Source organism: Octopus bimaculoides, chromosome 25 (genome assembly GCF_046866305.1).
Source record: "Octopus bimaculoides isolate indiv1 chromosome 25, ASM4686630v1, whole genome shotgun sequence".
Classification (NCBI taxonomy): domain Eukaryota; kingdom Metazoa; phylum Mollusca; class Cephalopoda; order Octopoda; family Octopodidae; genus Octopus; species Octopus bimaculoides.
In genome coordinates, this window is record NC_142952.1 from 841,720 (window position 1) to 868,107 (window position 26,388).

Genomic DNA, 26,388 nt, shown 5'->3' on the forward strand with positions numbered 1-26,388 from the left:
TAGTGACGTCATTGAATAACTAATATACTTTATAATAAAAATAAGAATAAATATAAAAATAGACCCCAAAATAAAAAATAAACGTATTTGAGAAAAAAATATTCAATTATTGGAGACTTCACAGTGAAGTTACAAATGATGAAATCCAAATAAAAGATAAAAAATACCATACTAATTCTATATTTTTTGACAATTTGAAATCGAAATAGAAAAGTAATCTAAAAGAGTAGCATAAAAAATGAGTATTTTTTTATATACAGTCATTGATGACGTCACTGAATAACTAAAGAATAAAAACTACAGACAAGAATTCTACTTTATGCTTAATAGAACCTTAGATACTTTACGTCACAATAATTAATTGCTTATTTATTTAATATAGGAATTAACCTTATTATATAATAATTGAAATAATATATACAATTATTGATGACTTCGCTGGATAACTAAAGATTGGTTCACTAGCATTAATGGTAAGTTTATTCAGTTGGATATTTCTAATTAGTACTCATTTTTATTTTTATTTTTATTATAAAGTATATTAGTTATTCAATGACGTCACTATTGGTTGAATGATTGACTGAAGTTGAATTTGATTTAAGCGCTTCTTTTTGTTAGCGTTTATTAACTGTTAAATTTTTTTCGGATGTTCAGTTGGAATTTCAATAATTCGGATTACCTTGATAATGTTGTGTTGACATATTTTCGTAGATACTATTATTATTAATGTTAATAATAATAATAATAATAATAATAATAATAATAATAATAATAATAATAATAATAATAAAATAATTATATATATATATATAATTGAAAATATTACAGAGAATAACAGTAAGCGGGAGAACGGTTAAGGAATTAAAAATCATATCATTAAAGATAGTGCCATTCGGATATTCGTGCACCATGGTTTCAATCTTTGGCTCACGGGCCTCAAATATCTTCAGCACGACTTACCGAGAGGAGAGAATTCAGAATATGTTACGTTGAACTCTGGCGGCGTTCTGATTTGTTTTGCGCCAAACGGTTCTTCTTTTGGCGCAAATTTCATTCATATTTTACATGCCTTACTTAGGGTCCATGTAGTGTCATAGGCCAAAAAAAATTTTAACTTCTTGCCTAGTGCGAATCCATAGCAATATCATATCTTCTCCACTATTTCAGTATTACGTGTCAAAAGTGAAACAATAACATCTCTATTGTAATGTCAGATATTTTCACTTTAATAGTTTCACTTTCATACTGAAACTATTAAAGTGAAACTATTATTAAAGTGAAGCTATTATCTCACATATATACGGGCATACATGCATACATATATACATAAATATATATATATGTATACATCTGCACAAATGTTATATATATGCATGTATATATATACATGTATATATATAGATGTATATATAAAAGCAGGTAGTAATTTTACCTTCTATTTATTCTTAGTGCAAGTCTTGAAGAGTGCAGTTCGATTTAAACAGTTATTTCTTCAAAGCTATAATGGAAGTGACAAAGGAGCATATTCGGCATATTTTACTTTTTGTGTTCAACAAAGGCAACAACGCAACGGAAAGTGCGAGGAATATTAATGCAGTATTTGGGGATCGGACAATAAGCGTAAGCTAGTGTCAACGGTGGTTGCAGAAATTCTGAGCTGGAAATTACAGCCTAGAAGACGAGCCTCGTCCTGAAGATCTGTAGAACTTGACGAGGACGTCCTGCAAACCTTGGTGGAACAAAATCCCATCCAAATTGTTGAGGAACTAGCAGAGAAGCTTGGATTTGTTCGTTCAACTAGTCATCGAGGCCAGCGCTAGAAGAAAAACGACCATCTGTAGTTTCAAGACGAAAGATGTTCTTCCATCAGGATAATGATCGGTCACACAGCGAGGATGACATTCCGAAGGCTGAAGCAGTTTGAATGGGAAACGATGCCCCACCCACCACATTCGCTGGACATTGCCCCATCCGATTATCATTTATTCTGCAGTCTTCAAAATCATTTGGACAGAAAAAATATGAATCCTGTACGCGAGGTCTGGAGGAGTATTTTCCGTCACGGATAAGTGAATTTTGGAAGCGGGGCCTTGCAAGTTTACCAGATAGATGGAAGAGCACTGTAGAAGATGAAGGAGAGTATATTTTAGATTAAAATAGAACTTTGTTTATCTTAATTTTGAAAAATAAAAGTATTAAAAAACCGCATTATTTATGGGATAACCCTATATATATATATATATATATATATATACTCACATACACACGTACAGGTGCATGTATTTAAAAGAAATTTAATGATATTGGCTGCTTCAACGTTTCGACGATCTTCAGCCTCGTCAGATAACTGGCGAAATCTCGAATTGCCTGACAATGCAATTAAAAATTTTTTTATTACCTGACAACGCTAAATGGGTTTCTAGTCTGTGTGTGTGTGTGTGTACATTTGTTTGGTAATCACGGTAATGTGATAAACAATGCTAGTGCGAAAGGGGAAAAGACTCTCTCGTTGTGTGAGTGGCATTTGAAAAAACTGAGAACAACAAAACATACTGCCTGCTGTCAGTGAGTGAGATGAGCAACAACGAGGGGAGAAGACAGAGGTATAAATGTAAAGTAAGTAGGAGTACGAAATGGAAGTAGGAGTAGGAGGAGAGTGTTGGCGATGAATAACGAGGCGAAAGAGGAGGAAGAAAGGAAGGAGAAGGAATGGTAGAAAATAACTAGGAGTATATATAGATGTCGTCCTGTGTATGTATATGTATGTATGTATGTATATGAAATATAAAGGAGGAAGAGGATGAGCGTGAATCAAAGTAGAAGGTAGAGGAAGGGGAGCCCAGAGAAATAGAAAGAGAAAGGGGAAAACGAGGAATAGGTAGAGGATGGGCAGAGAGAGAGAGAGAAAAATGGGAGAAGGAAGGAGGAGGCGGGGAAATAGGAGGAGGAAGGGAAGAATGAGGAATGGTTAGAGTAAGGGGAATGCGAGGAGTTGTAGGAGGAGGAACGGCAGGTAGAAGGAGAGGGGGAACGGAAAAGGGGATGTAAAAGGGGCACAGGAAGGGGAGGAGAAAAGGTGTTTTTGTAGTGATGATGTTAGAGCGGAAGTCGCGTTGTGTGATAAAATAAAAAGAAACATAATAATAAAAAAGAAATATAAGAACAAAAAAAGAAAAGAGAGAAAATGTTTCTCTCAAGGTGTGTAACTCTTCAGTGTTGAGGAAGGAAAAGTAGAGAGCAACAATAAAACATTTGGTAGGCAACGGTACAAGATGGCTTCAACTCAGGGGATTCAGCTGAGCAAAGTTAGTAGTGTTTGTTCTATTTATTCTATTGTCATCGTCGTTATTAATATTTATGAATTAATTAATATTCGACATTATAGTCCCTACATTTTTCACTGTCTTTAGAAATACATTTTTGTAAACATGTTTTTTATGTGTTTTTCTCTATGCAATCGCAGTCCAGTCGACTGAAACTAGTAAATACGTTTATATATATATATATATATATATATAAACACAGGCATATAGTCATATATATATATATATATATATATATATATGACTATATGCCTGTGTTTATATATACACACACGGAGATATATATATATATATACATATTAGTATTTTTTTCGCTTTACGAAACGTGTTTTTATCTTCCTCCTTTTTTCTTTCTCTCTGTCAATATATTTTTCTCCTGTCCCTCCATCCTCAAACCATCACCATCAAATCATTCCCCACCGCATCCTTCCAACACCATTGCGCCTCTATAAAAGACCCCTAACCCCCCCCCCCCCCCCACCGATTATTAGTTTATTTTAGATTCTGGTTTGTTTTCATGTTTTCCTTTCTTATCTCTGAATTATTATTTATGCTTATATCATCGTACCGAGAGAAAAAAAAACCATTCTTTTTTCATCACAAAACTTAAACATCAATAAATATCGAAACTGCATAAAACTTCTCGCGACATGCTTTTGCTGCTAACTTTATTCACGATTCCTGTCCGTCTCTCTAACCAATCCATCTCAGATATTTTTTTCATAACGACTGACAGACGAAAGGAATAGTGGAAAGAATAATAAAAGTTGCCATTTCTTTTATTATCGAATGTCTTCTGTTGTGGCTCTTTGTATCTGATTCCTCTGCTTATGTCTTCTAATGACCATTCTCTCAAGTGTTATTTAAAGTTGCCGGTCCTAGAATAAATCTATTCCTTCACCAGTCAGGGGAGGCGCTTTGAAAATGATTATCACAAGCATTATCTTCTTTTGATATTCATCTATGATAAGAAGGTTCATTTCACGTAAAATACCTCCGCGTCCCTCGATAAAAAAAAAAAAAACATGCCGACACTTTTCGGACATTTTTCCAGATTTTCGTAAAATATTCGGCCAAGTGATTGCTCTAAATGCACTGGAATAACACAAACGGCGAGGTTTTTGGCTGTTTGAAAGTTAAAATTCTTATAGGATTATATGTAATGTAAGCAGAACCAATGAAAGAGCCTCTGTTGATGCTCGTCTTGTTAGAAACAACAGTTAAATCTCCCTCAAATTATCTGCTGTCCAAAAAAGTGGGACATGCTGGACAATGTAATTCCTGTCATACAAAAAAAGAGAGGGTAGCCAGGGCTTGAAAGCTTTTCCATCATTTGCCTAACTCAATCATGGCTGACTTGGGACTTTAAAGGTACTGACTTGACGGTGGATTGGTAAAGCTTCGAATATTGATACACAAAATTTGTAACGCTCAGTCGAGGTTAACTTGAGGGTTAATAAAATAAATGCCGACCGTGGGGCAGGTTCACATTCCTCTAAGACAACCTTGATTTGAACAGAATTATTATGAAACTGATTTTAAATAAATTATAATTCTGTACATTTACATAAAATTTCCAGTTCGGCAATGATTTTTAGCGACCCAACTTTAATTGCGCTGGCAATAAAACAAACAAGGTGAATATCGAAATCTCACGTTAGGAATTCGATGTTGTTTTCCCCCAAACTATTATTATTCATTATTATTATCTGAAGTCTGTCTACTATTTCGAGAACAATTTCCTCGAAAATATTTGTCAGCTTCATTCTTTCTCTCTCTCTCTGGTTACATGTTCTGCTTTATAGTAATATTTATTAACTGATTCTAGTAGTGAAATACCGTTAGGTGTGCTATCTATACTACAAGTAAAGGTTATTATTTTTGCCCCAGTCAAATCCTTGCAGGAGCAACACCTACGATTAATTAACTTATTCCTTTTAGGGAGTATCTAAACTTCGTTAACAAATGTGTCCCTTTTTTTTCTTTCAGTTTTTTTTAATCCCATTTCAAGACAATTAGAGTATGTTTTGATGGAGTTTTGCTTGTTTCAAACCCTTGTAGGGGCAAGACCTAGGATTAATTAATTACTCTATTTCTTTAGGGAGTATCTGAAACTTTATTATCAAATCTGCCCTTTTTCTTCCCTCATTTCAAGGCAATGTGTGTTTTGACGGAATTTTGCTTCTATTTCTAGCGGGTCGAGCGACCATGTGAGGTAGACTTAGCGAAATAGATGGATTGGTCGAATTCTTCAATTTTGTCTATCGATAGAGGGTATTTGTAATGAATTGAATGTATTCTAGGGTGGTTTTCAATCACTGTTCTTCGTTTTTCCAAAATTTAACTTGAATATTTTTTCATTTTAAATAAATATTTTATATTTATTTTCACTTTTATATTTTTGTCGCGGGGTGTGGGGTAAAAAATCAAAACACTGTTTTCATTTTTGAATAAGAACTTCTGTCACCTTTCATTATTGTCTGATAATTAAACTTTTTCCCGCTATCTGGCTCATTAATGACGGTCTGCGAGAAATAACAGCCAAATCTCTATTGAACTACACGTTCGTGATTTTTGGAGAGAGATGTACGTTCAATGATGTAGTCGTGATTGCACCGTTTTTGTTAGGAGTGGTCACGCTTCCAAGAACTTGGACTTTTCTCAGAGGTATTTCGAAGACAGTCTTTTGGAGAAATGTATGAAAAGTGAAAATATTTGTGTCTCTGAAAGATTTCTTAGAATTAAGTCATTTGATAAATGATTTTGCAAGTAATGGCAATACAATTTATAAAATGACATTAAAGACTGTATATGTTATGCCGAGTAGGGGGGGGGGAATCACGTTTTTCTTCCAAAATTTTATCAAATAATGAACTCGATAAAAATAATCGGTGATGTCTTTCTCTGGTAACTTTTCCCCTTCGATTGAGGTATATAACACGTGTGTATTCAAAAATCCCTTCATAAATGTAAGTGAAGGCATTAAACAATTAGTGCACTTTGGGGTGCATTTCCAATCAGTGCAATTACACTGGCTGGCAGTGGTTATTTAGTTATCGACGGTCGCAAACTTATCCCGCCATTTACTTCTTTCGTCTGGTCAGTCCTGATAAATCACATCCTTGAACTGGAGACGTTGTTCAGGCCCTGTGCATCCTTTACTTAGTTTGTCCCTTTTTTGAAAGGTTGTGTTTTGAGAATCATTCGGTTGCTGTTTGCAGAACATCGATCGATCAGGTACCGGCTACCTTGCTGTTTAGCCCCCGGTCAGACTTTTGCTATGAATTGCATTCCACCCGTCACAAAATCTCATGTTGCTTTTATTTTTTATTTTCGAGCACAGTCTAGAACTTGATTAACGTGTGAGTGAAACGAGCTTTGGCTGTTATTTCTAGCTGTTCGTGTAGTCAGTCTTTTGTTATTTCTTGGATGTTCAAATGCCATTTGGGGAAATCCATGAGGTTCTGTGTCAGGGAATCTCTACGTGGAAGCTTGATCTGCGAGAAATTCCAGCCAAGAAGGACACCTGAGTCTGAATGAAAGATAAAATTATCATAGTTGGAATGCTTTTGGTGGTACTGGTTGTACTCGGTCATCGCTGACACAGGGTTAAACAACAACAGCATGAAGTTCTGTTGTATCTAGTTCCATATATACACTCTGTGGGTTCAAATCCCGTTGGGAGTTTAACTTTTATTATATTCCATAGAACAAATATCAAAAGTAAATAGCAAGCATCATCTCCTGTAGTTGACGACACAAATGGTTTTATACCATTTCCCTGCTAAATTTTTTTGTTTATCTTTTACTTGTTTAAGTTATTGAACTCCGGCCATACTGGTGCACCGCCTTGAAGGGTTTAGTCGAACAAATTGAAACACCCCCCCCCCCCACCAGTGCTTATGATCTCTTTCGATTTTTTTTTCTTTTGCCGAACCGCCAAGGGGATGTAAACAAACCAACACCGCTTGTCAGGCTGATGGAGGGTGGGTATATAAAATCAGTGGCACCCATACACACACACACACATGTAGGTGTTATCTAACGCTAAACGAATTAATCCTAACCCAGATCATGTCATTTCATTGTAGACCAGGGTTTCTCAACTAGGCTCTATATAGCCCTTAGGGGTTCACATGGCTCGTGGGAGGGGGGGGTCATTGAAGATTTTGTTGTTTAAATTTATGAGCGATAAATTGGTTTTACTTCTACAATACAACTATTTATGGGACCTCGAAGACCACTGGAAGGGAGGTATTCTCAACCCTGAGGCTTGACCGAATGGAGTGTGCTGAAAGGGCTCCACATGGTACCTGGTGGTGAAACTAGATTTTTGCACCACTTTTCCCACTCTTCTATCCATAGATATTGCACTTCTCTTCATGCACCGCATCTATCCGATACCTGTTAGTTTGCATAGAAATCCCCTTCAGACTCTCGAGCTCCTTTGATTCCTTTTCGTCACCAATGAAAGAATAACGAGCGATAGGAAGAGGATTTCACTGCTACTCTTTCAATTAGACATTCCTTGCTTCACATGCATTTCATTGAGGTTGTGTCACAATCATTTTGCATAACTGAGCCATCAAGTAATTCGTGTACTTGTATCTTCATTAGGTTCCAGTCAGTCATTGTTGCCTGATAATTGAGTCTTCTCTGCAAGAGCCTCTTCATTAGCATGACCAAATTGATTCCATTCATGTTGAAATTCCCAAATTTTCATTTTATTTTTTTTTTCATTAAAATTTATGTTTGAAGCAGTAAACATTTGCAGTATGACATACTTTTTGAATTGTTAAATGCTATGTAGCAGTGGTACTTCATCCAGGGGAAACCCTTTTAAAGACGTAGGGTTTAAAAACACAGCATACCTCAAAGATAGGTGAAACAGAATTGGCCCCAGAAGTGAATGACAGTGACAGATATCGATATTTCATGGTCATGAAATATCGATATCAATCAGTCATTCGCTTCTGGGGTGATTTTCTTTCACTTATCTTTCGTGTTTGCTGTGTTTTTGTCATTTCTTCAGCTTTTCCCTTTTTACGACTTCTCTCCCTCTCTCTCCATTTTTTTTTTTTATTGTCAATAATGTCTTCTTTTCCTTTGGTGGGACTGTTTTTCATCTATTATATGTAAAGTTATCCAGATGGACACTGAACATTGTAATAATGGTCAGTTATATCAGTTAATTTTGCTTTGTCGATTGCATCAAAATTGCCTGATATGGACAAAGTAACAACAACAACAAAAAAGAAAAAACAAGGAAGAAATTGAAGTGGTCTTATGTTCTGGGGAGAAAAGATTCCACACCAGGTTGCATGTAGGAGTTCAAAAGATAGATTACGATAGGGGTCAATATGAGACTAACCAGCTTGAAGGAGCAGAGAACACTGTTGTAGCAGTAAAAACAAAATGGAGAGGATACAGCAGGTTGGAATTTGGTTGTTGAGTGACTCCATGCTAGGTTTTGTTTGCATGTTTTACTTCTTTTCTCTCTCAATTCTTTTACATTGATTTGCTTTGTCGTATTTACTTGTTGATGTTGTTGTTGTTGACAGGTGAGCCCCTCGTTTTTGCAAGCCAACTCAACTAGTCACACATGGACGTTCAGTGCGATGGCCGAGCTCATCGGTAAGTCAGGTTCTCTCCTAACCTCATCGTTGCATTTATGAACTTGAAATTTGCCAATTCTGATTCCAGATAATTTATGTTACAACAGACGTCCGTGTAAAACAAATTAGCAGCAATTGGATCTTCTCCGTACTTGGCAATTGAAGGTTAATTTGCCAATTACTGAATTGATTTTTCACTGTTAGAGGTGAACAAATACTTGGTAGCACAGGCCATTCCGCCCGACCATTTGACCGTGGGGGAATATGGTGGCATGGTTTTATGTTCAGTTTGGAACATCTGACAGAAATCTCTGAATTGAGATCCTGTGAATTATGTCCTATTATCGGATACAATGATATCTGGCATACCATATCGAGCAAATATGTCATGGAAGAAATCAATTCTTTGGCAGTATGTGCTGGGATGTCCTTCTTAGAGCCAAATATAGTCAATAAGGAGCAATGATCGGTTTGCAGACAAAACCTTCTGCCATGGATGAATTTGCCTTTTTTGAGATATATTTGCATATGATATATAGGTGGCTATTTTAATCCAATTCTGTTGCATATAATTGATTTTTACTTAATTGAGACATAATACTCAGTTTTTGATGTTTGACTGTCACCTTTTGGTGTAATATTATCAATTGTTGTAACACATTGTCATCTTTTGCATGTTTCTAGACAATGCCTATGATCCAGATGTCAATGCATCTCAGCTGTGGATTGACAAGACAATCTTTAATAATAAAATCTGTTTGACATTTGTGGATAATGGAAATGGAATGGATCCAGAGAAATTACTTAGAATGTTAAGGTAAATGTCTCCTACCACTCTATTGCTCCCCCTCTCTATTGTTTCACATTTCCCCCTTCTACTCTCTCTCTCTCTCTCACAGCCACCCCTGCACCTGTGCATGTCTGAAAAATTAAAATTGCATTGATATCTTGTTTTAGACATTTAGATTTAGTAACCATTTGAAAAGTAATTAGTATCTTGTTGTTAATTTCATTCTTTTAAAATTTCCTCTAATATGTGATGTTTTTTTTTTTCTCTTTTAAATCCGATTCTTTTTTTCCAGTTTTGGATTCTGTGAAAAGGTTGCCGTTAGCGGACATAAACCAATAGGGCAATATGGCAACGGCTTCAAGTCTGGTTCAATGCGTCTTGGTCGTGATGCACTTGTTTTTACCCGAAATCTGAACAGTATGAGTGTCGGCATGTTGTCACAATCATACCTCGAAGCTGTCCGGGAGGAGACTGTGCTTGTCCCTATCGTCACCTGGAAACTTCCTCAGAGTATCCTCTCTTATATAAAATATCTCTTTTTTTTTTTTTTCTCTTTTACTTGTTTCAGTCATTGGACTGCAGCCATACTGGAGCACTGTCTTGAATGGTTTAGGGAAACAAATCAACTGCAGTACCCTCTTTTGACAAACTACTAAGTCACAAGGATGTAAACAAACCAACACCAGTTCCCAAATGGATGGGTGAATGGGACAGATGCACACACAGTTTCCATTTTACTAAATTCACTCACAAGACATTGGTTAGCCCAGGGCTATTGTACAAGACACTTGCCTAAGATGCCGTGCACTGAGACTGAACCCCAGACCACCAATTTGCAAGATATATATTTGTAAAATGTGTGTATTGGTGGTGGTGATGATGGACTGCCTGAAATTTTGGAGTGTATCATTTTGTAATTCTAACATTTTATCCCTAATCCCTGAACCATGATTAAGGCAGCAAGTTGGCCGACTCCTTAGCCTGCCAGGCAAGATGCTTGGCAGCATTTCCTCCATCTTTACGATCTCCGTTTAAATTCAACTGAGGTCGACTTTGCTTTTTATCCTTTCAGGGTCGATGAAATAAGTACCAGTCAGGCCCTGGGGTCAGTGTAATCAACTTAACCCCTCCCCCGAACTTGCTGGCCTTGTGCCAAAATTTGAAATCAATATTATCCATAATTCACCAGATCTAAAGACATTAGCAGTAATACAGTTGGGGTACTGGATGATTTGAGCAAACTCAAGCAAAGCATTCGGCCTGGAGTGTCATCCAGCAGACTTCAAGTGTATGTCTCTTTGTTCTACCAAAGCATCACAGAATGGTATCTATTCTTGTATGTATTTCTGGTTTTCCCATGTCTCTGTTTCCTTATCTGTTCCTCTTAGAAACTCGCTCTGCCAACCAAGGGAGTTTAAACAACTTAAGAGCAATTCTCAAGTACTCTATATTTCGCAAAGAAAGCAGCTTACTTGAGGAACTTGGCACTCTTGAAATGCTCAAAACTGGAACCAAAATTATTATCTACAATTTGAAAAGGTAGGAAACTTTTGTTACTCTACAGTGTAGAATTTTTCAAAATTAAATTTGGTCTGTGCTTGATTGTTATGATTTTTCCAACATTACTCTACAGTAATCTGTAAATTTTATGCAAACTATACAGTTTTATCACATGACAATCATTTTTACTACTTAAAATGAACACACACACACTCTCTCTGTCACTCTCTCTCTCTCTCTCTCTCAGGTAGATTCTTGTTGTCTTGTCGTTCCAAGAACATAGTTATGCCATTGTATTATTTATTGTTTCCTTGTTTCAGGGGCAATGATGGCAAGCTCGAACTGGACTTCGAAAGTGATTCTGCCGACATCCGAAATCCAGAGAGTCACGAGTTTGATTACTCCTCTATCAACCGTCCTCTCAGCCAGTACTCACCCGAGTACCGTAGATCACTTAGAGTAAGTTGGATTACCTTTCTTCACTTGCCATCCTCCAATATTTTAAAAAACTTTTTCATCATTCATGTCGGCATGAATTTAGACAGGAGCCAGCCAGGTAGAAAAGCTACCCAAGGCTACAGTGTCTGTTTTGGCAGGGATTTTACGGCTGGATGCCCTTCCTAACACCAACCACTCCGCAGAGTGGACTCAGTGCTTTTTACGTGGCACAAGCACTATATATGGATTGATCAGAGAAGTGAAGTGAAAACACGGATGTTTATTCCTTCAGTTTACAACTGTTAATTGCATAATTGACATTAAATCACCACATAAAATATAAATAAGATGTATATATATAATATACAAATGTATATATATATAATATACAATGGCTTCTTTCAGTTTCCATCTATCAAATGGTGGTGATTGTTGTGGTTGTTGTAAATGGTTAATTTTGGTTCTGTTGCTTTAACTCCATCTTCTCTGACTTTCAGGAATACTGTTCCATCCTCTATTTGAAACCTAGGATGAAGATTATACTTCGAGGTAAAAAAGTTCAAACCAAATTAATTTCAAAGAGTTTGTCCAGAACAGAAACAGACATCTATCGACCTACCTGGCTTGTATCCTTTTTCAAAATTACCATACATGTAGGTATGTACGTGTGTGTGTGTGTGTGTGCTGCTGTCTTTTAATGTCTCTCATTTGCCATCTGTTTGTAGTAGCTAAGGTGCACTGAATCTATAGTGATGGATAGGCTCAGAAAGAAACCCACCAAAAGATGAAATTGTTGTTGGAGCCGGTTCCAGGCAAAGTCTTGATTGATCAGATTTTATTGATGACTTGTTTGATATTTTAGCAAATCGCAACATCAGATATAGTGATCTGATTGTTAATATTCCTGCCTAAACCTGAATATGTGCAGCTGAAATTGAGGTGTATCTAATGTGCCTGTGCATCTTTTATGCCATCAAATATGTTGGTAATTTCTTAAATTGGTATAGAGCTATTTTCTAGTGATAAATCATGCTACAGTTAATCCTTCAGTATTCTGTCAAATGCAATGTTTATTCACAGTCTTGAATTATCCATTCCTCATCTTATAGCTTCAGGATTTTGATGAGATGACGGGTTATCCTTAGAATGACATTGTATGGTAAGTGTGAGAGGCCAGATCTAGCCAGTTTAAAACCTAAAACTGATAGAAATTTGTGCCAGATATGGTCAGTTTAAAATGCCAAAGGGTTAAGACATTGTGTGTTTCCCTTCAGGCCACTTATTTCATAGTGAGGTATGAACCTTATTGAATCTACACTATTATATATTACTGCATGAAGAAATTGCCCGTTTCCTTAGCTTTGCTTCCAGCCAAAACCGATTCTGCTTACGTTCGGCTTCAGTCCAAACAAGAATGAATTTGATTCAGAAAATTATGGTGTGTTGATGTATCATCGGAACCGATTGATCAAAGCCTATGAGAAAGTCGGTTACCAGCGGCAGGTAAGTTTCTATTCTCCTCTTTCTTTTTGCAGTCTTATGTGACCAATTGTTTAACCCTTTTGGTGCCAACCCGTCTGAGATCTCTTCTGGTCCCATGATAGAAACTTCCTGTTTTGAAGTGCTGAATTTAAGTTTCTGTCTAAATTTCATGTTAAAAATACGTCTCAAATACCATCTTAATAATAATGGTTATTTCACTTCGTTATTTTCAATATTAATTGAAATGGCAGAGTGAGCTGCAAAAGATTGTTAGCATGCTTGGCGAAATGTCTAGCAGCATTTGGCTGTCTTTACATTCTGATTTCAAATTCCAGTGAGGTCAGCTTTGTCTCTCATCCTTTCAGGGTCGATGAAATAAATACCAGTCATGTACTGGGGTCAATGTAGTCTGCTTCTCCTTCTCCTGTAAATACTGGTCTTGTGCCAAAATTTGAAATCAGTATCAATGGAAGTGAAGGTAGCATATTTCAACAGAAATTTAGCACAAGGGCTAGTCAGGCGGTACTGGCATCAACCATGCTCAAATGATGCTTTTTACATGCCACCTGCACAGGAGCCAGTCAGGCGACGCTGGTTATATATATATATATATGCTTACCATCCTTCTGGGGTTGATATTATTGACCAGGTCACTCCGCCAAATCTCAGGCCTTTTGCCTATGTTATATAAGCCACAGGTTTGTAGCCCCATGATTGTGTGAGACTAATTGCTTCAATCAACACCAGTAGATTATTTACACACAACAGCCAGCAGTATTTGAACACAGAACCTAAAGGGCTGACATTGACTAGGCTTCTCTACAGTCTCCTCACCTCCCTTTTCTCTCCACCCCCTTATAAACTACAACATTCTCTTTTTTGTTCCAGGCCAATGAACTTGGTGTTGGTGTTGTCGGAGTTGTTGAGGTGGATTTTCTTGATCCCATTCACAACAAACAAGATTTTAAACGAACAGACCGATATAAGTAAGTCTTTCTCCCTATCTCTGTCCGAAAACACACTTTTATTTATATATTTCATATAGAGCAATTGATGTCCCTTTGGTTGTTGGTTACAATTTTCCAACACACCAATCACTGGTCAGTCCATATTTCTTCATAAGGAACATAGGGCTGGTTTCTCTGTTGTATATATGTTCCTCCCTGGACAGGACACTGATCCATTGCACGAAAGTACCAGTCAAATACTGGGCTCAATGTAACCAACTTCCTCCTCCTCCTCTCGAAATTGCTGGCCTTGTGCCAAAATTAGAATGAATTACTAATTTGTTTGAATCTCATTATTGATCTGCAACCATCAATGTTTATTGTTTGCTAATTCTAATTTCTGTCTCTTTTTTGCAGTACCTTCATGACATCGTTAGGGACCAAATTAAATGACTACTGGAATGAGAAGTGTGGTGGTAGTAGCAGTGTGAAGATCCAGTCAGTGTCTAGTGCCACTGGGTGAGTAGGAGATGTTGTGGAACAAATCCCTTTTTTTTTAGAAATTGTAATATAAAATAATTGGGCTGCTTCACTGGAAGGAAGCTTACACACACACTGGCATATTCTTTTATTGGTTTTAGTCATCAGTTCAAGGTCATGCTGGAGCATCACTTTTACTTGTTTAGTTGATCAATTCATGTCCCAATGCTTACTCCCTACTTGATGCCTGCTTTCAAATACATTCAGGCTTTACACAATCATAATGTAGCATAAGTTTGTTATTCTATTTGGAAAATCGCATGAGGGATATCATCATCATCATTTAACATCCCCTTTCCCATGTTCGCATGGGTCAGACAGACTTTATTTAGGCAGATCTTCTACGACTGGATGCTCTTCCTGTTGGCAAACACAGAACTTGTTTGGCCTTGGAAATAAACGAAAACCACTTGTACAACAGTGATGTTCGCTTGCAAAACAAGAGTACACACAGACCCACCCGCCCTACACCCTACACACATCTTTTATCCTGGATCTGTGGGGTTCCTAGAGGAAGGTCTTCCTGTACCAGGAGGCATAAGGTACATCATAATCTTCTTTCATTGTTTGTGTGCCCTGTATTGCTTTGCAAGCGAAAGGCCCCCAATTGCACGACCTGGTACCTCTAAACTCATTCTTTAGAGGCAGTGGACTGGCATGGCTGGCAGCACCATGGACGAAAAGCTTAGCAGCAGCAGCAGCGGAGTTTCGTCTGTCAAGGTCAGCTGTGCCCTTCATCCTTTTTAGGGTTGTTAAAATAAGTACCACTCAAGTGCTGGGCTTGATGTAATTGATTTGCCCCTCCCCTCAAAAACTTCTCTCCCTCTGCCAAAATATGAAACCATTATTTGTGTGCCATGTATATTTGTATTTCATGTTTTCTTTCTTTTTTTTCCTTTTTTCTTTATTTGATTTTTTTCCATGTAAATACCCACATTATGTATATCTTTGAGATTGGTCCCTGCATCCGTCACCCTGGTAGCAAGTAAAAGAAAATCATTATTATTATTATTATTAATTGGTAGTGTCAGAAAAAATGCCTTGTGGTGTTTATTGTTTGACTTTTCCAAGTTAAAATCCTGCCAGGGTTGATAAAATAAAATCCCAGTCAAGCAGTGGGGGATCGTTGGTGTCTACCGCTGCCCTCATCCTGCTCTAAATTACTGACCTTGTGCTTGAATTTAAAAAAAACATTATTTGGCAGAATTGTTAATGTTGGAACAGTGCCTTGTGGTATTTGTTCTAGCTCTCCATGTTCTGAGACTCAAACAAAATATCAGTCACTTACTGAGGTCAATGAAATATCATACTCCCCTGAAAATGGCGAGCTTTTTGCCTAAATTAGAAACAATTATTGTCACATAAAATCGACTAGCGCCCCCCCCCCCCCCACACACACAAAAAAATCAAGCCCTTGTGTCTTTAGTAGGAAAGATTATTATTATTATTATTATTATTATTATTATTTTTGTGGCGAGTTGGAAGAATCATTAGGATGCTGGACGAAATGCTTAGCAGTATTTTGTCCATCTTTGCATTCTGAGTTCAGATTCCGCCAAGGTCGATGTTTGCCTTTCATCCTTTTGGGCTTGATCCTCTCCCCCAAAATTGGTGCCCTTATGGCCAAATTTGAAACCATTATTATTATTATTATTATTTTCACTTGCTTTAATAATCTTTTTCCCTCCTGACTTCTAGAACGCTGTTTCCTTCGTATGTATTACCTCATATTACTACTACTACTACTACTCCTCCTCCTCCTCCTCCTGCTTTTGCCTGCTATTTTTACACTAGTTTGTAGCTGAATGCTTTCTCCCTTTTGTTCTCTTGTCATCACTGGATATTTGGTCTTTAGATTGTAGTCAATTTGTGTTCCAACCACCAGCATACTACTGTACACTGATTCTCACATACCTGTTACATATGTTTCGTTGTTTGTTCATTTATGTCAGCAGCTGTTTTTACATCAGTTTTAGATAATGGTGGTGAGTGTTGTTATCTCTGTGTGTTACGAGGAAATGCAGTTTGCATATCATATATCATATACATATATTAATATTTAGCAGAAGTAAAAGAGTGATGCAAGGCCCGGGAATGTCGTGCAGTGGCACTTATCAATAAGCTTGATGAGTGCCAACTCCCAGAACTCTCGGACCTTGAGTCACTCTGTTAAATATTAATAAAAATATACATAACTCATGTTTTGAGTTCTATTTTTCCTGTTTGCATCAACATACCTGGTATATATATATATATATATATATATATATATATATATACATATATTTTGTTACACATATACAGGGTAAATTGTCACTATTTTATATTCTTAATTTCGCACATGCACATTGTCTTTGATTTTGTCGACTACACAATATGGTAGGGTCAGTTGGGCACCATCTTTGAGAAAAACAGCACCATGACACAATTCACCCGGCCAGAAATTCGGAAAGACATGCTGTACTACTTGGTATTTGAGCCGGAAGCTCCAATGTGAACATTTCAGAGTGTTTGGGTGTCAATCAGAGGACAGTGCAGAAGATTCAGAAAGAGTTGGAGGAGTCTAATGGTGATTGCGAAGGTAGGGCAGCTCAGAAAACACACTCTGATCGTTCTGATAAGAAAAGAACACCTGAATTTGTTGGTGAGATCCAGGCCATGATTGACAACGGTCCCTGCAAGTCAGTCAGGTCCATCAACAGGAACATGGGACTGTCTGAGGTTTTTTATCAATCAGGCAGTGCATAAAAACATTCGGTATTCCTCGTACAAGATGAAGAAGGACCAATTTTTATCCCAAGCCATCAAAGACAAGAGGAAAGACTGCTCTGCAAAGCTTTTCAACAAACTCAAGCTTCCCCTCCAATTGAATACGTTTTGGTTTTTCTCCACCAAGAAAAATTTCTGCCAGGATCAGATGGTGAACACACAAAACACACATGCTGTGTCCCCAAAACATGTACTGAGAGTGAAAATTTGCTGAGGCAGATTTTCTATAGTTGGATGCCCTACCTGTCACCAACCCTCACCTGTTTCCGAGGAAGGTGATATTTGCCCATCACCAGATCAGTTTCCGTGGAAGATTGGAGATGAAGGGCATCACATGCACAAAGGTGGCACACAATGTCAGGGCAAGGACTCAGTGACACACACACACACACACACACACACACACAGAGGTCTTCTAGAAAACTATTGATGTGTCTATGACATCTGATGGATTAGTTGTTTGGTCTGATGTAAATCCACCTGCTGTTCTGTTTCTTATCCAATGACTGTGAAACATGTGGCAGCCAGTTATTGGTCATTCACTTAACACATGCATGTAGGATTTCAGAGTGTGTTTAATGAAAAGTTTTTTTTTTTTTTTTTTTTTTTTTTTACATGGTGTACCATGATTTTGTTGTTTTTGTTTTTCCCTACAATTATACTAACATGAATGTTTACTAATTCTGTCTTAACATAATCAGTCAGCACTTCAATAATTCCAACCCAACCACCGTAGTCCACGCTTTTAGTTGTATCATTCTCTCATTCACTAAATCATAAACCTTCCACTTTCTGCCTCTGTAGCAATTAGAGACTAAGAGACGTTTTGGCAGAGCCATTTTGATGCTGTTCGTTTGGCATTGCTGATTCAGTGCTGACTTTTCTGACATCAGACATTTCCATGCGTGTGTGTGTGTGTGTGTGTGTGTGTGTGTGTGTGTGTGTGTGTGTGTGTGTGTGTGTGTGTGTGCCTCTCTCTCTCTCTCTCTCTACCATGTTTTCCAACATATAAGTTGATGTAGTACATAGTGTAAGCATTCAACCATTGTTCACTATCTTCCCAAACCTTGCTGCATTTCTCATGGAATCTTTGGTCCTCCAAAGTCATTTTGGTGTTGTTGGAGTCAATCTACCTGTTTTGGCTGTAAATTTTGGTCTGAAAATCTCGACTTTTTATGCCAGAAAACACTTCCATTCACACACAAATGTGTGTGTGTGTTTGCTTCTGCACCAAAAATTACTATTGCCAAAACCGGTTAACTCTCCCCTCAGCCATGCCGACTGATCAGCATCTCAGCAGCCATGCCTCAACTGTCTCGTTCCGCTTGTTCGCAGCTGAGTTCTTTTTAACTGTAGTTAGCTGTTATCCGTTTTCCTCTCAAGTCTTCATTTTGCCATGAAGTCTGCATCGACAGTGGATTGTAGCAGCTTCTGTTGTTACTCTGAGTATCTGAGTACTCAACTGGTTCTTTGCATCAATTCTTTGAGAATTGTAGAGGAATTGCAATGTTATTGTCTATGTTTGTGATGATATTTCTGAGAGTTAACCAGTGACTCCCAAACATTTTATTCCACTGCAAATACATCATCATCATCATCACCATCATCATCACCATCATCATCATCATTTAGCATTTGGTTTCCATGCTGGCATTATCATTATTTGGAGAGCTGATAGAATCTTTAGCATGTTGGGAAAAAGGCTTGACAGCATGCCATCCATCTTCATGTTCTGGGTTCAAATTCCACTGAGGTTGACTTGGCTTTTTATCCTTTTAGGGTCATTAAAATTGGTAGCAGTGGTGCACTGGGGTCAGTCAGTACAATTGACTTAACCCCCCCCCCCTCAAAATTGCTAGCCTTCTGCCAAAATTTGAAACCATTGTTATTATTATTATTATTAATATTCCTTTCAAGTATTGGGCCCCATGGAGGCAATGATTGAGACCTTTAGCATTATTTTGTGCTTGAGCAGAAGATCCATCATATTTATACTCTGTTGCAACTATTTTGGTTCCAGCCTGCTTGAGATTATCCCTGATTCTCTGGTACAAACTGGTTTTAACGTAATCTCGACCAACCCATTGGCATTCGGATTATTCTGTCTCAAATGTAATGCTTATTTATTCACATTGTTTTAAATTAATCTTGCATTATCTCAAAGCGTTGAGATAATGATACTGTAGGGTTGGAGTGAGAGGCCAGACAGGGAGACTGTTTAGACCTGATACGGCCATTTAAATAGTAAAGGGTCAAAACAGCCATCAAAATTCCATGTGGATCTGTTTCAAATGTCAGCTTAATAACAACAAAATTCTTCATTTTTCATAATTATTTACAAAGGCAGTGTTCTTAAGCAGCAATATGGCACCAAAAGGGTTCACTAATGAATTCTTTAATCATCATCAGGATGTTTTATTCATGGATGTGTACATAGTAGCAGATTGGATTTGAAGCTGGAACTTTTTATGTCTAGACAAATGGTAAATGCTGTTAAACCAAACGCTACATCGGATTAAAGGATGTACTTATCCAGGAATAAGACGAGATTAATTACAATCTTAAGTAACTACAGTTATTAATGTTGTTGTTTAATTAGTCCTGATGAAGCAGGCCTCTGAGCAAAGAGTTCCAGAAGGGAATTTATAAACAGAGGGTTTTTATCCATGACTATCCCATCTTTTATTCAGATATAGGACCCTGAGGACCACATTATCCAATATGTCCTTCACCTTTGAAGACAAGTGAGATTTGGCTGCTATTTTTAGCAGATTGAATACAAATATTTGCCTAATAGTAGTTGTAATTTTCTGCCTGTTCACCAAAATTCCTTGATTTATTTTTACAGAGTTGCTCCAGAACCTGACTGGTTGTGGGTGCAGTGTGATAACTGCTTGAAATGGCGCCGTCTGCCAACTGGGATTGGGTTCCGAGACTTACCAGAGAAATGGTATTGTCACATGAACCCTGATGCCTCTCATAAGTAAGAACTTTTCCTTCCAACTCTTTGAATTGGACGGCATTTTCATCAGTCATGGATGTATGTGTGTCTGTGAATTTGTCGATGTTGGTGTATGCGTGTGAGAACTGTTATTGCTGTATGTGTGTGTGTACTAATTACTGCATCTGAGGACAAAAAACACCCACAGATACATTAGGCACATCCCAATTTGAACAACAGATATCCAGAGGAAAAGTTTTTTGTGCACTCAAGCATGTAATATAAGTCGAAACTTCACATACAAGATCCAGGTGGTTTTTTTTTCTTGTTAAGGTTGTTTTGGAGAAGAAATTGTGACTTATAAACCATCAAATACATTAGGCTGGTATTTTGTGTGTGTCCGTGTGTCCCCCATATAAATCAGTTGTTGGTGTGTATGTATCTATTATCAATCATTATGGTGTGTATGTTGGTCTGTGTGTAGTATTGGTGCCTCATTGTTTTGATGTGTGTGTAGTCTTGTGTATAATATTGGGTGTGTGAGTGTGTAATATTAGTGTACAATGTGTAGATGTAGTTGTGTGTGTAGTGTTGGTGTAACTCTTACACATTGTATTTTCAGTCGATGTGATGTTGAAGAGGAACCAGAAGATGAAGATGAAGCCCTCCGTCGACCCTCCTATGAAAAAACATTCAAAAAAGCTCAGTAAGTATCATTCACATAAGGTTCCATCTCTTCCTCAATGCATTTCATTTCAGACTCTCCTCCCATGCCATCACCATTATAGTAGTTGCTGCATTAGTAGATTAACAATATTTGTTATTGTGTGCATATTATATTGATGTAATTAAGTTTGTTTCCCAACCACATGACTTCAAGTTCAATTCCACTGCATGGCACCTTAGGCAAGTATCTTTTATAACCCCAGACCGACCAAAGCCTTGTGAGTGGATTTCCGAGATGGAAACTGGTGTGTGCGTGTGTGTTACTGTCTCCTTTGTGTGGCAGCTGTGAACATCACTGTCCGTCTTCTTCAGTTTTCCGAGGCATTTTTAATAATGAGGAAACATTCTCTTTTTAAAGTTTGGTTTTTATTCTATTAGCCTTTTCGGAGGAACTGCTCAGTTACAAGGATGTAAACAAACCAACATTGGTTGTCAAGCTGGGTGTTGGCTATATGATGGGCTTCTGCACTGTCTCTGCCTACAAGATATTGATTGGCACAGGGCTGTAGGGGAAGACGCTTGCCAAAGGTGCCACGCAGTGGGATTGAACTGGAAACAACCACACAAGTCTTCAAGAAGAAATATTGATACTTAATTGTCAATTTTGTGTTTTTCAGAGAAATCCAAAGAAAACGAAAACAAATTGAAGAAGTAAGTGTTGCATTGTTTATTTCTGAAATGGTGGATGTGTGTGTGTGTGCGTGTATATATATATATATATATATCACATGTATATGTGTATATTGCATGTGTGTGTATATACATACATATATAAAATCATCATCATTTAACAACCATTTTCCAGTTTAGATCTTAATTATAAAAATATATGAAACCATTATTCGATGCTAATTTAGTTAATTTTGTGAATCTCCCTTTTCAGTTTGTAAGATAGGAATTTAAATGTAATAAAATGTTTTAAAAAGAAATTTTAAGTGCCCACGTGATAACTGGAAACCTACTTTTGGGCCACCCTGTCTATATATAAATAGCAGCTCTCCTGTCCACCCCCACCTCCAATACTTCCATGCCAGTGTGGAAATATGATTTTAAAATGGTAAAAATTTCAAAATGTCTTTGTTCTTGTTCTCAGTTCCAGAAACAGCAAGAAAAAGATTCGCAGTTGGTGGCCATGAAAAAGGAATTGGAAAGGCGAGACCGGGACATGAGGCAAGGCATTGTGGAGGTAAGATTCACAGTTTGGAAACGATTCAGCAATTTTTTTATTACCGATGATGCTGCTGTTGTTTAGCTCCAGATTGACAGTGACAGGACAGACTTTATTTAGGACTACAATTTGTCTGATGTGTCCTTCTCTTTCTAAGACAGGTTCTAGTGTATGATAGAAATTTGGTTGGCATTAAGAAGGGTATCCAGCTGCAGAAACCATGCCAAAGCAGACATGGAACCTGGGGCAGCCCTTTGGTTCATTGGTTCCTCTTGAAGCATCCAACCCATGCCAGCATGGAAAAGTGGAGATTAAGCAATGGTTGTTATTGTAGATGTTCATTGTTCTTTCTCTCTCTCTCTCTTTCTAGGTGACCAGTTCAACAGAGAAGAAACCCAGCACAACAGAACTGACACAGGCTCAAAAGGCTTTAGAATCCTTAATCCAAAAACAAAAAACCCAAGCAAAGATAATCCAAAAACTAAAGTCACAGAAAGATCACATCAAAACGAAGCAAGTTGAGATCTTGAAAGCAGCTGAAGTTCTTCACATGGTGCAACGACGTAACGATGTAAGCATCTTCCCTTTTTTTCTCTCTCATCTTTAATGAGGAGTTCTTGCAGCAATGTGTGTTGTTTGAGGGATTCTTGGAGATTGTCTACAGACATGGCTGTGGAGTTAAGAAGTTAGCTCCCTTAACTTCAGTCCTACCAAAGCCTTGGGTGTGGATTTGGTGGATGGAAACTGAAAGAAGCCCATTTGTGTATGTACATGTCTGTCTCTCTTTGCCTTGACATCATGCAATTGTTGTAAATGACTGTGATTCATTTCCAATATTCTGCAAAAACGTGTCTGGCCATGGAGGAAATATTACTTTATTTGGAAACTGGTAAGGGTTGGTGTCAGGAAAAGCATCTTGTTGTAGAAAACCTTCCTAAACAAATTGCATCTGACTTATGCAAGCATGGAAAAGTGGATATATATATGTGCACACACACACAAATGCCTATATTTATGCATACACACACTAATGTTGTACTCATAAAAAAAAGACAGTCTATTTCTGTAATTCTCAGTCTTTCTACTTTTACTTTTTTTTTTTGTTTCATTTAATCTTTTTGTTTTTTAGTTATTTTTATATTTCTGCCTCCTCCATCTTCGTTTTTGTTTCTTCTTGTGTGTCTTGCTGTTCTTTGTTGCTGAACACAATTCTTTTCTTTTTTTCCGCTCCGTTGACTCCTTGTATTAATCTTCTTCTTCTTTCTGTTATTCAAAGTCAAGTAAGTTTCTCTATAACCAAGAATTCCTTTGACTGTTTTAGTTGCACTTCCTTAATTGAATTTGAAAAGCTGACCTCTTCTTTAACAATGTCCAATTTCATTTGTAGAACTACCTCGACACAAACTGGTCAAATGTCAGCTCCACAAGGTAAGTGTATCAAACACTCGTCTGCTTGATTACTTCTCTATATTTGTTTGTTTGGTGTGCACACAGTTCCAGCATGGGCAGAACGCTGATATCTAAAACCAGCCAATATTTCAGTATTAGACAGGCTTTAGTATAATAATATATAAATCCATTCCAGCTTTGGAAAGAAAGATGTAACACTTATCCACTTCCATCATCATCATCATCATCATCATCATCGTTTAACGTCCGCTTTCCATGCTAGCATGGGTTGGACGATTTGACTGAGGACTGGTGAAACCGGATGGCAACACCAGGCTCCAGTCTGATTTGGCAGAGTTTCTACAGCTGGATGCCCTTCCTAACGCCAACCACTCAGAGAGTGTAGTGGGTGCTTTTACGTGTCACCCGCACGAAAACGGCCACGCTCGAAATGGTGTCTTTTATGTGCCACCCGCACAAGCCAGTCCAGGGGCACTGGCAACGATCTCGCTCGAAAATCCTACAGGAGCCAGTCAGGCGGTACTGGCAACGGCCACGCTCAAAATGGTGCATCTCATGTGCCACCCGCACAAGAACCAGTCCAGGGGCACTGGCAACGATCTTACTTGGCTTGCCGGGTCTTCTCACGCACAGCCCATTTCCAAAGGTCTCGGTCCGTAGTCATCGCCTCGGTGAGGCCCAATGTACGAAGGTCTTGCCTCACCACCTCAGCCCAGGTCTTCCTGGGCCTACCTCTTCCACGGGTTCCCTCAACTGTTAGGGTGTGGCACTTTTTCACGCAGCTATCCTCCTCCATTCTCACCACATGTCCATACCAGCGCAATCGTCTCTCTTGCACGCCACAACTGATGCTTCTAATGTTCAGCTTTTCTCTCAAGATACTTACACTCTGACGGGTATTCACATTGACATTACAAATCCAACGGAGCATACTGGCTTCATTCCTTGCGAGCTTACGTATGTCCTCAGCAGTTACAGCCCATGTTTCACTGCCATGTAGCATGGTTGTTCGTACGCATGCGTCATACAGTCTGCCTTTTACTCTGAGTGAGAGTCCCTTTGTCGCCAGCAGGGGTAAGAGCTCTCTAAACTTTGCCCAGGCTATTCTTATTCTAGGCTATTCTTATTCTAGGCTGTTTTGGATTATCTCAGCTTCAAAATTTCAATGATGTGACCTGTTTATTTTTAGAATGGCATTGTAGCATAGGTGCGAGAGGCCAGATATAGCCAATTTAAATGCTAAAGCATTAACGCCTGTTTATAGCATTCTTGTAACTGTGTGTCTTTTCATTCTCTTTCAGCCAACCGAACCGCATGATACCTGCAGCTGGTGTAACTCCTCCCGGTAAACGTTCCTTAGACACAGCACCAGAAACTGTCACTTTAGTGAAGCGCCATCGCATCAAGACAGAGGACGGTAACTACGTGACAGTGACGTTGAACGAGGACACTGCTTCCGTACCTGACCTGGCCACTCGTCGGCGAGAAGAGAAAGAGAAAAGCAATCAGGAGCCCGTCGGGGTGATTGATTTGACAGACGATGATGACCCTAAAATGAAAAGCACGAATGGTATACTGCCAGCATCGAATAGCAACATGATGCCTACCTCAGACGTGTCAGTCGCTGTTGAAGTCAGTGAAACACCAATAGACATGGAAGTAACTGCAATGGAGGTAACAAGGAATCGCTCTTCGGCTAGTGCCAACGAGGTTGTCTCTGTGCTGCCATCGGCCAATCGGGCACTAAATGAAGACGACGGCATAAAGATAATCTCTGTGAATTCTGTTGCTTCGTTGCCGACGCAGGCGGCTGCGGCCGATTCTGTTGTCTCTGCTGCACAGCCACAGAACAATGCATCCCCTGCTGCAGTGACTCCTGCAGCAGCAGCATCACCACCATCCTCCTCTGCTTCGAGACTCGCATCCGAGCCTGCTGTGAGCGAAGATGGTGAAGAGGAGAACCTGGATTGTGTGAAGAAACGGTTGAATGAGTTGCGTGAAAATGTGAAGAGATTAATCGAAATAATCGTCCCAAACATAGACTTTGGCGAACACAAAATCGATGACGTTGTTGTCGAGATGATTCGGATTAATTCACAGGTGAACTCATGAGAGGGAGGGTGAGGGGGAAGTGCGGGAGTGAACAATGACAATACAAAAGAAAAACAAGTCAAATAATAAAGAGGATGAAAGGTGAGCAAGGAAGGGGGGAAAGAGAGAGTGAGTGAATGAGTGAGAGAGATGGAGAGAGAGGCTGTTCTGTAAAGGAATTGATTGGCACAACAGCATCAGCATCAACTGAACAAAAGAAGAACTGACAAGACTTTGGAGAAGTGTCTCTCACGGTGGCGCTGGTGCTGTTGTGCTTTTCTAATTCAAATGAACAAACAAGCAAAGATCTATCCTTCAACTTTTGTGGATTTACAAATTCATTTGTGAACTGAAGAAAGAAAAAGTCTTTTATTTAAAAAAAAAAATTCTCTTTTTTTATCTTTGTTCTTGTTTATATCTTTTGTCTTTTCATCATCATCGTTTAACGTCCGCTTTCCATGCTAGCATGAGTTGGACGATTTGACTGAGGACTGGTGAACCAGATGGCTACACTAGGCTCCAATCTGATCTGGCAGTGTTTCTACAGCTGGATGCCCTTCCTAACGCCAACCACTCCGAGAGTGTAGAGGGTGCTTTTACGTGCCACTGGCACGAAGGCTAGTCACACGGTACTGGCAATGGCCATGC

The 26,388-nt window shown here is 38.4% G+C and overlaps 1 protein-coding gene across 2 annotated transcripts; it reads left to right on the forward strand.

The window, feature by feature from the left end:
- The first annotated feature begins 3,212 nt into the window (after positions 1–3,212).
- On the forward strand, positions 3,213–26,139 carry LOC106878703 (MORC family CW-type zinc finger protein 3). Of its 2 annotated transcripts, XM_089342055.1 has the most exons (18): positions 3,213–3,305; positions 8,885–8,957; positions 9,623–9,755; positions 10,021–10,238; positions 11,117–11,267; positions 11,549–11,687; positions 12,164–12,292; positions 13,038–13,169; positions 14,037–14,134; positions 14,513–14,614; positions 16,334–16,348; positions 20,253–20,387; positions 20,968–21,051; positions 21,689–21,722; positions 22,165–22,257; positions 22,610–22,810; positions 23,627–23,667; positions 24,951–26,139. In XM_089342055.1, the coding sequence occupies exons 1-18, from the start codon at positions 3,273–3,275 to the stop codon at positions 25,759–25,761; spliced, it is 2,622 nt and encodes an 873-aa protein (XP_089198181.1). In that variant the 5' UTR covers positions 3,213–3,272; the 3' UTR covers positions 25,762–26,139. The 2 variants fall into 2 exon arrangements, with proteins under 2 accessions (XP_089198181.1, XP_089198182.1); XM_089342056.1 differs by lacking the exon at positions 16,334–16,348.
- Positions 26,140–26,388: the final 249 nt, after the last annotated feature.

Coding starts and splice junctions, on each gene's coding strand:
- LOC106878703 (XM_089342055.1), top strand. CDS start 3,273: ATGGCTTCAACTCAGGGGATTCAGCTGAGCAAA. Junction 20,388..20,967: donor AACCCTGATGCCTCTCATAA/GTAAGAACTTTT, acceptor TTGTATTTTCAG/TCGATGTGATGTTGAAGAGG. Junction 22,258..22,609: donor TGAGGCAAGGCATTGTGGAG/GTAAGATTCACA, acceptor CTCTCTTTCTAG/GTGACCAGTTCAACAGAGAA.